The sequence below is a fragment of the Hyla sarda genome, chromosome 11 (assembly GCF_029499605.1).
Source record: "Hyla sarda isolate aHylSar1 chromosome 11, aHylSar1.hap1, whole genome shotgun sequence".
NCBI classification, from domain to species: Eukaryota; Metazoa; Chordata; class Amphibia; order Anura; family Hylidae; genus Hyla; species Hyla sarda.
Window position 1 is genome coordinate 30,412,648 of NC_079199.1, and position 15,512 is coordinate 30,428,159.

The 15,512-nt window shown below is 40.3% G+C and overlaps 1 protein-coding gene across 8 annotated transcripts in view; it reads right to left on the reverse strand.

Annotated features, from left to right (window-relative positions):
* RGS6 (regulator of G protein signaling 6) overlaps positions 1-15,512 on the reverse strand; it is a 536,396-nt gene that overhangs the window by 51,962 nt on the left and 468,922 nt on the right. For all 8 annotated transcript variants that reach the window (XM_056545778.1, XM_056545779.1, XM_056545773.1 and 5 more), the window contains 2 exons: positions 5,887-5,963; positions 1,903-1,984 (listed from right to left, as the gene is read on the reverse strand). In XM_056545778.1, coding sequence (XP_056401753.1) covers positions 1,903-1,984; positions 5,887-5,963 — 159 coding nt within the window. The remainder of the gene's footprint in view (positions 1-1,902; positions 1,985-5,886; positions 5,964-15,512) is intronic.

A 15,512-nucleotide genomic window follows, 5' to 3' on the forward strand; every position in this document is an offset into this window, starting at 1 on the left:
CCATCACACTTTAAACTTCGGTCGGACTGACCACTCATTACTGGCAGTCCCCCGGGAGTTGTATGTATGCTATTGACGCCTTGGATCGTTAGAGGAGGGAGCAGAAGCCGTTCTATATTACACCTTGATACAAGTTGTGCTGGATTTGCAGAACTTGCCTAGGTGAGTCTGTCTTTGACTTTTACTCACACCCATTAGCCTGGGAAGGATTCACACAGTGGAGCGCCTTTTGTTGTGTTCTTATTTCCATTCTAATCACTTATATGGTCAGCAGAACTACTGTGTAAAGCTGGTTTATACCACTACATGGCACTGTATATTAGTTATCTTAATCTTTGCACACTGTTTTTATTCAGTAACAGTATGGTGGTATTATTCAGACAATAAGAGGTGATGATATGCTATCATGGCCTGGTGGTATTACTTGTCCCTGGTGTAACAGTATTATTGTTAATATTGGCCTTGGAATACTTGGAATAGTTCAATTAGTATAGTGATAATAAATGCTCCTTGTATAGTGGTGTTATTTGGTAACAGTATGAGGTATATTATCATACATAGAAAATTGTCTAATATATAGATCTAATTTACTTATATTATTTTCAGTTAGCTCTTTTTGGATGGAAGGTGATGAAAAACATGACCTTACATACTGTATCAATGCTGGCAGAATGTACAGGTTGCAACTTTGCACTGTGGACCATAGGACTCTAGTTAAGCCCCTGGAAACGTGAAAGTTAAAAGGGAATCTGTCAGCTGTATTTGGTGCTGGGAGTTGCAGTCACTGTTGGATAGCTGTTTGGGAATTAAAGCCATCTGTACCTCTTCTTAAATCAGATGGTGGTCACCAAACTTTCTCAGCCAAGTGTCAATGAGGCAAAGCTGAGCTGCTTAAATGGTCACTATCAGATCCAAAAACGTTTTATATGTTGTTACTGATGAAAATTAAAGGGGTATTCCGGGCAAAAACATCTTATCCCCTATCGAAATGATAGGGGATAAAATGTCTGATCGCGGGGGGCCCGCTGCTGGGACCCCAGTTATCTCCCTGCAGCAGCCCGCATTCTATGCGTAGCTGCGTCTGAAGTTTCAGAAACCGCCGGGCTTCCGAGACGGGGATGTGACGCCATGCCACGCCCCCTCCATTCATTTCTATGGGAGGGGGCGTTGCGGCCGTTACCAGGCCTGGAAGTAAAACATAATAATATTGTTCGAGAGACGGAGGTTTTAGTTGAACAGATATATATATATATGCCTTTCACTTTTTTATTTTGTTATCATCACATTGTCGGATATTTTTTTAGCTTTTGTCTATTGCTTACAATCTTATTGTTTCTTACATCTTTACCATTCCTTTTTTGTACCTTAAAAGATATATCTGATTGTTTCATATGGACAACTGCTTTACTTTTCATTTGCACGTTTTTATTTTTTTTATTTTTTACTTTTTATGTCTTTAAACTTTCTTATTCTCTCTCTCTCCCTCTCTTTCATTCTGGCTGATGATTTTTTATTTTTTGCAAACAGACAGGAGTAGTAATCTTTTTTTAGATCTGGTCGGGAGGTGGTCTAGATTTGCAGGTTTTTTTTGCGCCAGTTGCGGCACAATTTGCGCAAAAATCAAAAACACGCAGATAATAGATTTGTGACCCCTGCATCCATCACTTTAAAAATTGTCTAGCAACACCAAAATGTCAAAATGACGGATTTTAGAACTTGAAAAAAAATGCAAAAAAAAACACAACAAAAAAACAGCAATTAGCGCAAAAATAAAAAAAATTTGCAAATGTAGACAAAAAAAGCAATAGAACACAATGATAAATAGCCCCCTTAGTTTTTTTTATATAAAGAGGAAAAGCTGCAGAAAAGTTATACAGTAAAATTAAAAATATTTAGACATACCACTGGTCGGTGAACATCCCAAAACCCTCTCTCTTGGCTGTCCAGGATCTTTCTTTCAGTTTTATCCTTTTTCCTGTCAATTCTGTAAATAGACCCAGATAAAATCAGTTTGTTTCTGTAATCAAAATAAAGTAGTCTGCATGATGTGATATGTATTAGTGTACATAAACTTTTATATTTACGGACTCAAATGCTGTTGGAATGTACATGATTTATTTGTATGGAGACATTTGACAAGACACCGGTGCAGGACTATGGGGTGACGCTGTTCGACTGTCAGTGATGTGTCATCAAAGTATCTATATAATATAGGTGCAGGATTGTCTGTCGAGACCCATCAGTTACAAGAACAAAGAATCAATTCTAATGGTGCCACATTGCAACTCGTGGGTGAAGGTGTTGGTGTCTGGTAGAAGCTAAATAGGCTGCCATATTTTACCATGAACTTTGTTCTGAAAATCTTGAGAATCCAGGAGGTTTCAAGATCCCAAGACACCATAACAGAGGAATGATGATTTAAACATAGGCTCAGTTCACCCTCGTGTCAACATCCATAACACACGTGACTAATCCTTCATGATTCTTATGACTGATGATCATGATCTGCTGATGATGTCTAATCTTATATATATATATATATATATATATATATATATATATAAAGAAACTTACAGAACCTAATATTTGATTGATTTATATCTGCTTAATTTATTATATTTCTTTAAGTTTATTTAAAGGGAAACATCCTCACCATCTACGGGGATGTTCCTGCCTTCAGGAATGGTGAGTATAGCTTCAAGCCTAGGGGACTACTTATGTGGCCAGTGGGGGGATACTTTCTAACTTCATATCTTTACCACTCCTGAATGCAGGAACGTCTCCTGAGGATGGTGAGGAAGAAGATTTTACCGCATATAACATGTTGCCATGTGTTATACTGTATATGGTAAAATCTCATGAAAGGTTCTCTTTAAGTTGAAAAAGTATTTTAAAGGGGTACTCCGGTGGAAAACTTTTCTTTTTTTTAATCAACTGGTTCCAGAAAGTTAAACAGATTTGTAAATGACTTCTATTAAAAAATCTTAATCCTTCTAGTACTTATTAGCTGCTGAATACTACAGTGGAAATTATTTTCTTTTTTGAACACAGAGCTCTCTGCTGATATCACAAGCACAGTGCTCTCTGCTGACATCTCTGTCCATTTTAAGAACTGTCCAGAGTAGAAGAAAATCCCCATAGCAAACATATGCTGCTCTGGACAGTTCCTAAAATGGACAGAGATGTCAGCAGAGAGCACTGTGGTCATGATGTCAGCAGAGAGCTCTGTGTTCCAAAAAGAAAATAATTTCCTCTGTAGTATTCAGCAGCTAATAAGTACTAGAAGGATTAAGATTTAATAGAAGTAATTTACAAATCTGCTTAACTTTCTGGCACCAGTTGATTTAAAAAAAAAAAAAAGTTTTCCACTGGCGTACACCTTTAATACTAGGTCTTTACTCAATATTTAATATATATTTGTTGCATAATGTATTAGTATCATATAAAATATAGACTACCCATTGTAAGCAGATTTACACTTCATAGCACATTCATATTATACTCATCATGTAATTACATCATTAATTGAAAACATTCCCTTGGTTGAACATAGCTGGTCAAGCTGTCACATTATACTTATTTATCTCAGAGGTGAAGACATATTTTGGGTTTTCTCCATTCCTTTGGCATATCATGAAATGATCTGACTTATTTGGTTTTCTTGAATATGAAGTGTTTAGTCAGCCTAATTTCTACTTCTGTACTGTAATATATTATTATATTTACACAGTGTTGTTAAAACACATTGAAAAGTATTGTTAGATTTCATTTTAGAGATGGTATTTTAAACTCCCTGTTTACTTTATTAGCATCTGAATAAGGTAAAAGGCCTTCCAAAATGTGTTAAAGGTTGTTAAATATATATAACAAAAGTACAAATATATAAAGATAACTGAATTTTTCCCCCCTCTGAATAATGAATTAAGATTCAAAAAGATATGCAAGCCTTATGTGTTTGCCTAAATGTGTAACCTAAATAGAAACAGCCTTCTGTTTGATTGAATGAGTTTTAAGGCCCAACAAGCCTGTGTGAGTTCCTGCAGCCAAGCAGAAAAGGGGTTGTATAATAATATAAAATACAAACAAAGAAAAATACATAAAGTATGTCCTTCATTAACACCTGCTGCACAGCTTTTTTCTCTTTACTAGAGACATACTACCGAATTAACGATGACCAAACATATGTATAGTGCAGTTGTAAGTATGTCTTAAATGTTTAGGCTATGTTTACACAGTGTCAAATTTAGTGGCATATTTTATTCTACATGTGCATTTTCTGCCTGTAATCTACAAAAATGCAGAAGCAAGAAGAATTTGGGCCTGATTATAGCCTAAAATGTGCGTGAGTGTACGTAGCCTTAACATTCCTTAGCACCTAGTTTTTATATGAAATGCAAGCTTACAAATAATAATTGATAGGATTGGCATATGAAGAGAAGAAAACCAATTTCCTTAATTAACATTTTTAGAAAAATTTGGGATAATGCTAATAATAAGATTAATAATTATAATAAAAAATATAGTACTGCTGTAGTCTACTAGGTGTTGCATTGTGATCAGACATTGAAAGTATAATATTATTACACATTACGAATTATATCTCACACAAAACAAACATGGTGTACTATATAGCTTTCAACAAATAAATTGCATTCTTTGTAAAATAAAAAATTAACACTTTTACAACTTACTTTTTGTTTTGATTTTTTACATTTTTCAATCCTCTGTGTGAATTTAATTAAGGAAAATTGTGCAGACCCTGACTGATCTCTAGATATCACCAGGAGAATTGCGCTAATGCCGGACACTGTGATCTGCATTCAGCCACACTAGACAGGCTCCACTATAGGTCTATGAAGTTACAATGCAGCTGGATGGAGATTGTGGCCAGAAGATTTATTGCAGATTTTCCCCAAATACTTAAATATGGAAGTCAAATTCTGCAATAAATCTGCAGTGTTGTGGACATGTAAATCCTGCAGTGTTGTGGAAATGGAGATCTTACAGATTTTCTGCTGTGGATCATGGTACAGAATATATAAACAAATTCACTCAACATTTTCACAAAAACCCGACATATTTACTAAGGTTTCCACAGAAAATGTGGTGGATTTCAGTTGAGGAAAACTCCACAGATCAGAGCATATGTAAAAAAAAAAAAAGCAAAATGTAAGGAAAGTGGAAAATGTAGGGAAACCTTAGTAAATAACGTGGGAAATTTTTTTTTAGGAAATAAAAACCCACAAAGAAACCTACACTCCACACTTAGTAAATAAGGGCCAATGTGTGCACAAAATTTTTACGGTATTATTTTTGTTATCATTTTACAATATGTAAACATAGCCGAATGATTCGACACATGTATCTGTCATGTAAAATTAGCCAAAAAATGCAATTTTTTTTTGTTTCTGGTGAATGTTAAAGAGAGAAAACATATTACTTACAACATTATTTTTAGCAGTGTTTCTGATTACACAATTTTTTCAGCCGTTTTTGGCTTTTGGCCCTCTTTCAGTCGTTTATGACTCAAAATGAGGCTCAAAAAACGATTTGTGAACATAGCCTTAGAGAACAACGTATGCCTCCTTCTTTTTGTTTCCATGCCATACTTTGACTACAGATTATGTATCAAAACCTGATTTGCTATGTGGGGGTGATTTATCAAAACCTGTCCAGAGGAAAAGTTGCTGAGTTGCTCATAGCAACTAATCAGATTGCTTCTTTCATTTTTGAAAAGGCCGTTGAAAAATGAAAGAAGCGATCTGATTGGTTACTATGGGCAACTCACCAACTTTTCCTCTGGACAGGTTTTGATAAATCTCCCCCTGTGAACCCATGTGAAGACCTTAGATTTATCTATGTTAGTTGATACTTGATATATCTTACTTGACTTGTGCCTCTGCTTGCATAAAGATGAATTCCCATTTTCTTGCAAATGCCCGCTGCAGTCTGGCTAAATTCTCCTGGCAAGGAGTAAAAGAGACAAAATAGAAATATTTAGCATGCAAATAATACATTAAGCTACTGTGAAAGCAATCTTTTACTAATGCACGACCATTAGAAAAGATCTTGTGCCAAGTACGGGATATTATATCCCTCACATTTTGCTTGGCGCACTTACTAGCTGGACTAGAATGAAATAAAGGAATGATAGGCTTTACTTCTGTACATTTTAGGCTGATTAAAGTGTTCTATTTTCGGGGCATTTGATCTTCTAAAGCTTTCCCATTGGGGAGGTTTTGTTTTGACGTAATTTACATACATAGGGCGGCACTCCAGGAATCCAAGGTAAAAGTGGTTTTTATTCACCCAAAGTGAAGAGCAACATTTCAACCTACTCAATGAGCTCTTTTTCAAGCATACAATAAAGTGCAAGTGAACCATATATATATATTTATATTTATATATATATATATATATATATATATATATATATATATATGGTACAATACGCCCACAAAGGGGTAGGTACATAGTGACATCATCAGTGTAAACAATGATAAAAAAAAATCATAGAATTGCACATCAACAATCACTTATATGAAATAATCATCATCATTAATATTAGAAATGAGCGAACTTACAGTAAATTCGATTCGTCACGAACTTCTCGGCTCGGCAGTTGATGCCTTTTCCTGCATAAATGAGTTCAGCTTTCAGGTGCTCCCGTGGGCTGGAAAAGGTGGATACAGTCCTAGGAGACTCTTTCCTAGGACTGTATCCACCTTTTCCAGCCCACCGGAGCACCTGAAGGCTGAACTAATTTACGCAGGATAAGTCATCAACTGCCGAGCCGAGAAGTTCGTGACGAATCAAATTTACTGTAAGTTCATGATGTAATGATGTAATGATGATTAATATAAGCACACTGTGTAATATTATATCCATATAAAAAAATATATGTGATATACAGTAAAAACATTTAGATTGCTTGTAAATACCACAATAAATGGGCAGGTACTCACTCCCATGCTGCTTGGACCTCCTTCTAACATGCCGCTAGTCCCCTGTTTGTAAACAATGGGACTGCGCATGTCCGGGACTTAGCATGTCATATGACACATCACATGACTTTGCCATCTCCCGAACATAGTGATCTTACTTGCGACTGCGCGCATAAACGAAATAAACAAGAGCACATGTCACAATCCGCATTACTGCCTAAGTTCCATACCTCCTAGTGTCCTGCAGCTACGCAAGGACCAACGGAGTATTGTGGGAACATATGCGCAAAAAATGGGAATCGCCATTTTCACTATGGGTTAAACTATGGGCAAAAGCAAAGAGTAGGCAATTGTATATATACATATATCAGAAAATATATTATAAATGATGTTATAAATTAGGGTAGGCTACTGGAACCAACAATTCACCATATACAAGGCTGTCAATGGGTCACTATGTGTAGCATGTCTAGTACATGGACTGCTGTATAACCTACAGTCATATGTACAGCAACGGGCCGGGGGGGGGGGGGGGGGCAAAGTGTCAAGGGGTGCCTTTACTACATCCCAAACCCACTCCTTCCCCCCATACCCTATCTACAACTTTGACCTTCACTCGCCAAAATAAAAAGGTCCCCTTTGGAACCAAAAAACCCAAACAAAATTGTTATGCCTACTACATTTTTAGGCTGATTAAAGTGTTCTATTTTCGGGGCATATGATCTTCTAAAGCTTTCACATTGGGGAGGTTTTGTTTTGACATAATTTACATTTATATATATATATATATATATATATATATATATATATATATACAATGAATATACGGCTGAATACATCTACAGAAGATGTCTGCAATATATCTTAGCTTTTGCACTTCATTATATTAAGATATTATTTATTTCTTCATTATTTAGAGCTGTAAAGTTATACACTTATATATGTGTTATAATGATATACACTTTTATATATATATTTTTTTATTATATTTTTATTACATATGAATTCATAAATGTAACTATATTACTATTAATTATTATTACTATATATATATATATATATATATATATATATATATATATATATATGCAAATAAAAAAAATGTTGCAGTATCTTGTAATACCTTTTTTATTGGACTAACATAATTTTGTAGAGAAGCTTTCGGGATTCCTCCAGTTAACAAGTCAAAAGCAAATCTAAGCTCACAAGCAGAAGACACAAGTTACATCTCACAAATATGTAAACTGCACATTTGTGCGATGTATCTTGTGTCTTCTGCTTGTGAGCTTAGATTTGCTTTGGACTTGATAAAGGGATGAACCCCGAAAGCTTGTCTCTACAAAATTCTATCAGTCCAATAAAAAAGGTATAACAAGACAATGCAATATTTTTTGATTTGCATCTGCATCACTGGACTAATACGGGTACTCAAATTTACTATATAATTATATTATGTACCATATTATATATTGTGCCTGTTAGGAGTTGCGACGCAGTCAGACATGCTGGCCGCAGACACACTCCTCCTCCGCTGCCCGGCTTATCCCGTTCTGCGCTTTGCATCCCGGGATGCGACTGCAGCCTGCCCACCACCTCTTACCCTCCCCATCCTCTCCACTCTCTTCCTGCTTGCCAATGCGCATGCCCCCGCACCGGCTCTGTGAAATTTAAAGGGAAAGTACACATTTAATTGGTTCTTGCTTTCCCATGACCCTATAGGTAAAGGCACTTCCTTTAGATCCTTGCCGGATCTTTGTGCCTTATCAGCCTAAGAGAAAGCGTTCTGTTTGTGCCTTGCCATGTTCCAGACCATGTTGCTACGTACCCTGACCTTGCTTCTGTGCCGCCTGCCCTCTGACCTCTTGCTTTGTGGCCTAACCTTGCTACTGTGCCGCCTGCCCTGACCGGCTGCCTGTCCTGACTATGAGTTGCCTTATCCATCCAGTATTATGTTACTTATCAGCCGCCTGTGTGGACGAGTCATATCAGGGGTAGCGATCTGGGTGCCGACCGGCTGCAGCAAGTCCATCCCACTTTGTGGCGGGCTCTGGTTAAAACCAGCGGCACCTTAGACTCTGCTCCCTGATACGGCCCATGTCATCATCCACACAGGTAAGCGGATCCACTACTCCTCATCTGTAACAGTGACATGGGGCTAATAATTATTACTATCAATTAGGATGGACCCAAGAGAGTATGTATATATATATATATATATATATATATATATTCAATATATTCCTTATACCTTGTTCTATTAATGTATTTTTAGATACCTTTTGCATGATATGTGTCACGATGCCGGCTGGCAGGTAGTGGATCCTCTGTGCCAGAGAGGGATGGCGAGGACCGCGCTAGTGGACCGGTTCTAAGCCACTACAGGTTTTCACCAGAGCCCGCCGCAAAGCGGGATGGTCTTGCTGCGGCGGTAGTGACCAGGTCGTATCCACTAGCAACGGCTCACCTCTCTGGCTGCTGAAGATGCTGAAGATAGGCGAGGTACAAGGGAGTAGGCAGAAGCAAGGTCGGACGTAGCAGAAGGTCGGGGGCAGGCGGCAAGGATCGTAGTCAGGGGCAACGGCAGGAGGTCAGGAACACGGACTAGGAACAGACAAGGGAACGCTTTCACTAGGCACTAAGGCAACAAGATCCGGCCAGGGAGTGCAGGGGAAGTGAGGTGATATAGGGAAGTGCACAGGTGAACACACTAATTGGAACCACTGCGCCAATCAGCGGCGCAGTGGCCCTTTAAATCGCAGAGACCCGGCGCGCGCGCGCCCTAGGGAGCGGGGCCGCGCGCGCCGGGACAGAACAGACGGAGAGCGAGTCAGGTAGGGGAGCCGGGGTGCGCATCGCGAGCGGGCGCTACCCGCATCGCGAATCGCATCCCGGCTGGCAGCGGAATCGCAGCGCCCCGGGTCAGAGGACGTGACCGGAGCGCTGCCGCAGGGAGAGTGAAGCGAGCGCTCCGGGGAGGAGCGGGGACCCGGAGCGCTCGGCGTAACAGTACCCCCCCCTTGGGTCTCCCCCTCTTCTTGGGGCCAAAGAACCTGAGGAAAAAAAAGTCAATTTTTCCGTGATGAGGTCCGATGCACATTAGGAGGGGTTCTGTGCGGAAACGCATGAGACAGTCCAATCTTTTATTGTAAAAACAATAGATGTAGAGGGGTCTGGCGAGACTGGTCACAGGAACGTAGAACCTGTTGATGAGAGAGGCCAAAAAAAATTTTCCTGCAGATCCGGAATCCAAGAAGAGCATAATAGAGAAGGAGAAGGTAGAGGCAGATATCCGCACAGGCACAGTAAGGCGTGGAGAAGCAGAGTTGACATCAAGAACTGTGTCACCTTTGTGCGGAGTCAGCGTACGTCTTTCCAGGCGGGGAGGACGGATAGGACAATCCTTCAGGAAGTGTTCGGTACCGGCATAGTACAGGCAAAGATTCTCCATGCGGCGTCGTGTCCTCTCTTGAGGTGTCAAGCAAGACCGGTCAACTTGCATAGCCTCCGCGGCGGGAAGCACAGGAACAGATTGCAGAGGACCAGAGGAGAGAGGAGCCGGAGAGAAAAAACGCTTCGTGCGAACAAAGTCCATATCCAGGCGGAGCTCCAGACGCCATCCGGAAGAACGCATGTCAATGCGAGTGGCTAGATGAATGAGTTCATGTAGGTCAGCAGGAGTCTCTCGTGCGGCCAGAACATCTTTAATGTTGCTGGATAGGCCTTTTTTAAAGGTCGCGCAGAGAATCTCACTATTCCAGGACAACTCGTAAGCAAGAGCACGGAACTGAATGGCGTACTCGCCAACGGAAGAAACACCCTGGGCCAGGTTCAGCAGGGCAATCTCGGCTGAAGAAGCTCGGGCAGGTTCCTCAAAGACACTTCGAATTTCCGAGAAGAAGGAGTGTACAGAGGCAGTGACGGGGTCATTGCGGTCCCAGAGCGGTGCGGCCCATGACAGGGCTTTTCCAGACAGAAGGCAGACTACGAAAGCCACCTTAGACCTTTCAGTAGGAAACTGGTCCGACATCATCTCCAAGTGCTGGGAACATTGCGAAAGAAAGCCACGGCAATACTTAGAGTCCCCATTAAATTTGTCCGGCAAGGACAGGCAGAGGCTAGGAGTGGCCACTCGCTGCGGAGGAGGTGCAGGAGCTGGCGGAGGAGAAGATTGCTGGAGAAGTTGCGACTGAAGTTGGTGCGAAATGGTGGACATTTCCGACAGCTGACGGGTTAGAAGGGCGATCTGTCGGGCTTGCTGAGCGGCCACCGTGGTGAGGTCAGCGACAACTGACAGAGGAACTTCAGCGGGATCCATGGCCGGATCTACTGTCACGATGCCGGCTGGCAGGTAGTGGATCCTCTGTGCCAGAGAGGGATGGCGAGGACCGCGCTAGTGGACCGGTTCTAAGCCACTACAGGTTTTCACCAGAGCCCGCCGCAAAGCGGGATGGTCTTGCTGCGGCGGTAGTGACCAGGTCGTATCCACTAGCAACGGCTCACCTCTCTGGCTGCTGAAGATGCTGAAGATAGGCGAGGTACAAGGGAGTAGGCAGAAGCAAGGTCGGACGTAGCAGAAGGTCGGGGGCAGGCGGCAAGGATCGTAGTCAGGGGCAACGGCAGGAGGTCAGGAACACGGACTAGGAACAGACAAGGGAACGCTTTCACTAGGCACTAAGGCAACAAGATCCGGCCAGGGAGTGCAGGGGAAGTGAGGTGATATAGGGAAGTGCACAGGTGAACACACTAATTGGAACCACTGCGCCAATCAGCGGCGCAGTGGCCCTTTAAATCGCAGAGACCCGGCGCGCGCGCGCCCTAGGGAGCGGGGCCGCGCGCGCCGGGACAGAACAGACGGAGAGCGAGTCAGGTAGGGGAGCCGGGGTGCGCATCGCGAGCGGGCGCTACCCGCATCGCGAATCGCATCCCGGCTGGCAGCGGAATCGCAGCGCCCCGGGTCAGAGGACGTGACCGGAGCGCTGCCGCAGGGAGAGTGAAGCGAGCGCTCCGGGGAGGAGCGGGGACCCGGAGCGCTCGGCGTAACAATATGCTTCAATGTAGCTATGTCCCCTTTTCCTTCATTGAGTTAACTTTTTCTATTTGCCCCAGGAAATGTAGCTAGGTGTGTATTAATCAGCACTGGATCTAAGCCCCTCTTTTATCCATATGTGCAGGCTTGTGTTCAGGTGGGCGCACAAGCTGCACAGGAGAACTATGAAACGCATGATTACACTGATTCCTGTCAGGTATCTGTATGTGATTAGCTATTCTTCTCTGTATATACCACTCACTTTAATATGTGTGCATATCCCTATGACAAAGCTCAAGAAAACATGAGTCAGGGAGATTAATCAATACCCGTCCACAGGAAAAGTTGCTGAGTTGCCCATAGCAACAAATCAGATCGCTTTTTTCATTTTTGAAAAGGCCTAAAAACAATGATAGAAGCGATCTGATTGGTTGCTATGGGCAACTCACCAACTTTACCTCTGGACAGGTTTTGATAAATCTCCCCCATTTGTCTCTATTTATTTGCTTCATACACTCTTCCCCCTTCTTGTTTGATTAGGATTTTTCTCCTTATCTTTGTGTGTATATGTTTTCACTTTTATGTACTGCACTTTGATGCTTCTTCACTCATTAGGAGGGATGTTTCATTGTTTCACTTGTGGAACTTATCAAAACCTGTGTAGAGGAAGAGTGGTGCAGTTGCCCATGGCAACCAAGCAGATCGCTTCTTTAATTTTTCATAGGTCTCTTTAAAAATGAAAGAAGCGATCTGATTCGTTGTCATGGGCAACTGCACCATTCTTCCTCTACACAGGTTTTGATAAATCACCTCTATGTATAACTGGCAACTTATACACTATGCAGACCAGCCGTAACCTCTTTTCTGTGTGTGTGTCATATTTTTACATTCACTTTTGTATTTTTATTTTTGTCTGCTATTTATTAATAAAGTTTTTTTACACTGATTTATTTTCTGAAGTCTATGGGGGACATATTCAAAGACTTGTGTATTTACTGCTGTTTGCTTGTCGCCACAAAAAAAAGTGCCTGGAGCTTTGAAAATCTGGTGCACATTTTTCCGGTGCCAAAAACCTGTGTTAAACACACCATTTCACTAGTTTAAATGTCTATGTGTCCTCATATTAGATACCTTGCCAGCAACAGCCCAAACTTACAAGAAAAATTGCTTCTAAATATTGATATTTTTCGACTACATTTTATCAACATTTTTTATTGCCCATTGGGAACCTTTACAAATCTTTCAATTTCAAACACATTCAATACTATACCATCCCATAGCAGTATTGATTTTTGTCATTGGTTTTGACAATAGTTTTACAATACAATAGTTTTAGATACAGATGACGGGCGATACAGGGGCCAGAGTATCGTGACATCACAGCACCGCCCCCTCGTGATGTTACACCCCCTCAATACAGGTCTATGGGAGTGGGCGTGACATCATGAGGGGGCGGGGCTGTGATGTCACTATACTCTGGCCCCTGTATTGCCCGTCATCTGTATCTAAAACAGACATCTTATCCCCTATCCAAAGGATAAGATGTCTAGGGGCAGAGTACCCCTTTAAGCTTTCTTTGGCAATATTAAATATGCAGAAGAAAATCAATAGCATTGGATTAAATTACCCTTATAATTATATTATATGTTGAGTCCTGGTGGGACCTCCTTAAAGTGCATGTCCCTGAGCAAGCTGTGTCAGCTTTCACATCCTGACTCTGTGTCTCTCAGACACAGATGATGTTATGCTTGGCACATAGATTTACTTTAAATTCAACTAATATTTTAGAGGTGTTAGAGGGGGGAATTTTTAACATCCCTTGTTTTAACATACCCTCAAATTTGAATGAAATAGTTATCTATGGCTTAGGGTATATTCACACCTGCCCACAATTTTTTTCTTGTAAAATATTTAACAAACAGTGACCAAAATGCATCCAATTTCATAACCTTATATTTAGGTTTTTGACAAATTTTCAAGACTAAATTAACCCTGGAATATTTTTTTTTTGTTAACAGTAGACCTGTAAAATGTCTGGATAATTGAGTGACAGATCAAAACAAATTAGAGGATTAGATGTTATGTTGTGATATGTATATCTATATATATATTTTTTATACATTTTACTTTTAAATTCATTTTAAATTTATTTGCATCTGTAAAACATCTAATAATCTGTCAAACTATTTTTTTTTCAACTTTTAGTGGGAGTTATCTAAATATAACTTACCTGTTTACTCTTACCTGTAAAGCTGTTAAAAATTATAGATCTTTCATACAATGCAATCATCGTAACAATTTATGGAAATGATTCTATACAAGGGCAGATTGTCTTGCTATATTAAGTCTAGATAAAGGCAGTTAAAGCAATACTCCCGTGGAAAACTTTAATTTTTTTAATCAATTGGTGCCCGAAAGTTAAACAGATTTGTAAATTACTTTTATTAAAAAATCTTAATCCTTCCAGTACTTTTTAGGGGCTGAATACTACAGAAGGAATGTTTATCTTTTTGAATTTCTCTTATGTCATGACCACAGTGCTCTCTGCGGACCTCTGCTGTTCATTTTAGGAACTGTCCAGAGAAGGAGAAAATCCCCATAGCAAACATATGCTGCTCTGGACAGTTCCTAAAATGGACAGCAGAGGTCAGCAGAGAGCACTGTGGTCGTGACATAAGAGAAATCCAAAAAGATAAATATTTCCTCTGTAGTATACAGCCCCTAAAAAGTATTATAAGATATTTTAATAGAAGTAATTTACAAATCTGTTTAACTTTCTGGCACCAGTTGATTTAAAAAAACAAAAACAAAACGGTTTTCCACAGTACCACCCCTTTAATATCCCTATGTAAAATAATCCTTAAAGGGTATTTTCACCTTAATGTTTCGGTATAAATTTGGTATAAATAGCCTAAAAAATTGTTGTTTAAAATGCTCTATTCTTCTGATTTCTTGGTGATTTCATCTTTGTTGTTGCCATGCTACAGGGCATGGTTCTATCACCGTGAAAAGATTTGCAAGGCTGCCTTAGGTAAACCCCTTGGTGCATATCGGTGGCTGTGGCCAAAGGCTATGGTAGGCCCTAATATTTTTAAATGAAATAATTTATTGTTCAACAGATTAGCAGAGCTAATTTTTTTGCGTAGCGTGCTAAGCTAGCACATGACTATTAGGGTAGAATGTTATGATGCTGGTAAAGCACACTACACTAATAGCACAGCATGCTCTGCTAATCACCAACAGTATAAAATGAAGATAAAGCACCTATTCACACCTTGGTCTGTGTTTAGCGTTTTCTGTGAGGGCTCTTCGCTCACCAAATCAACATATGTATATAGAACTGAACGCAACACATAATCAACTTCTTTTTTCTTAATTTGCGAATATTTTAAATCCACAATTCCATTTTCATAGTACAAAAAATAGTGGTACAGGAAAATATATCACCCCAGGTGCACCTTCTCGGACACGCTAGACACTCTTCTTATAGCTGGAAATTTTCAGCCCATGTTCAGGGCCTCCTCTGGCCGAAGATCCTTCCT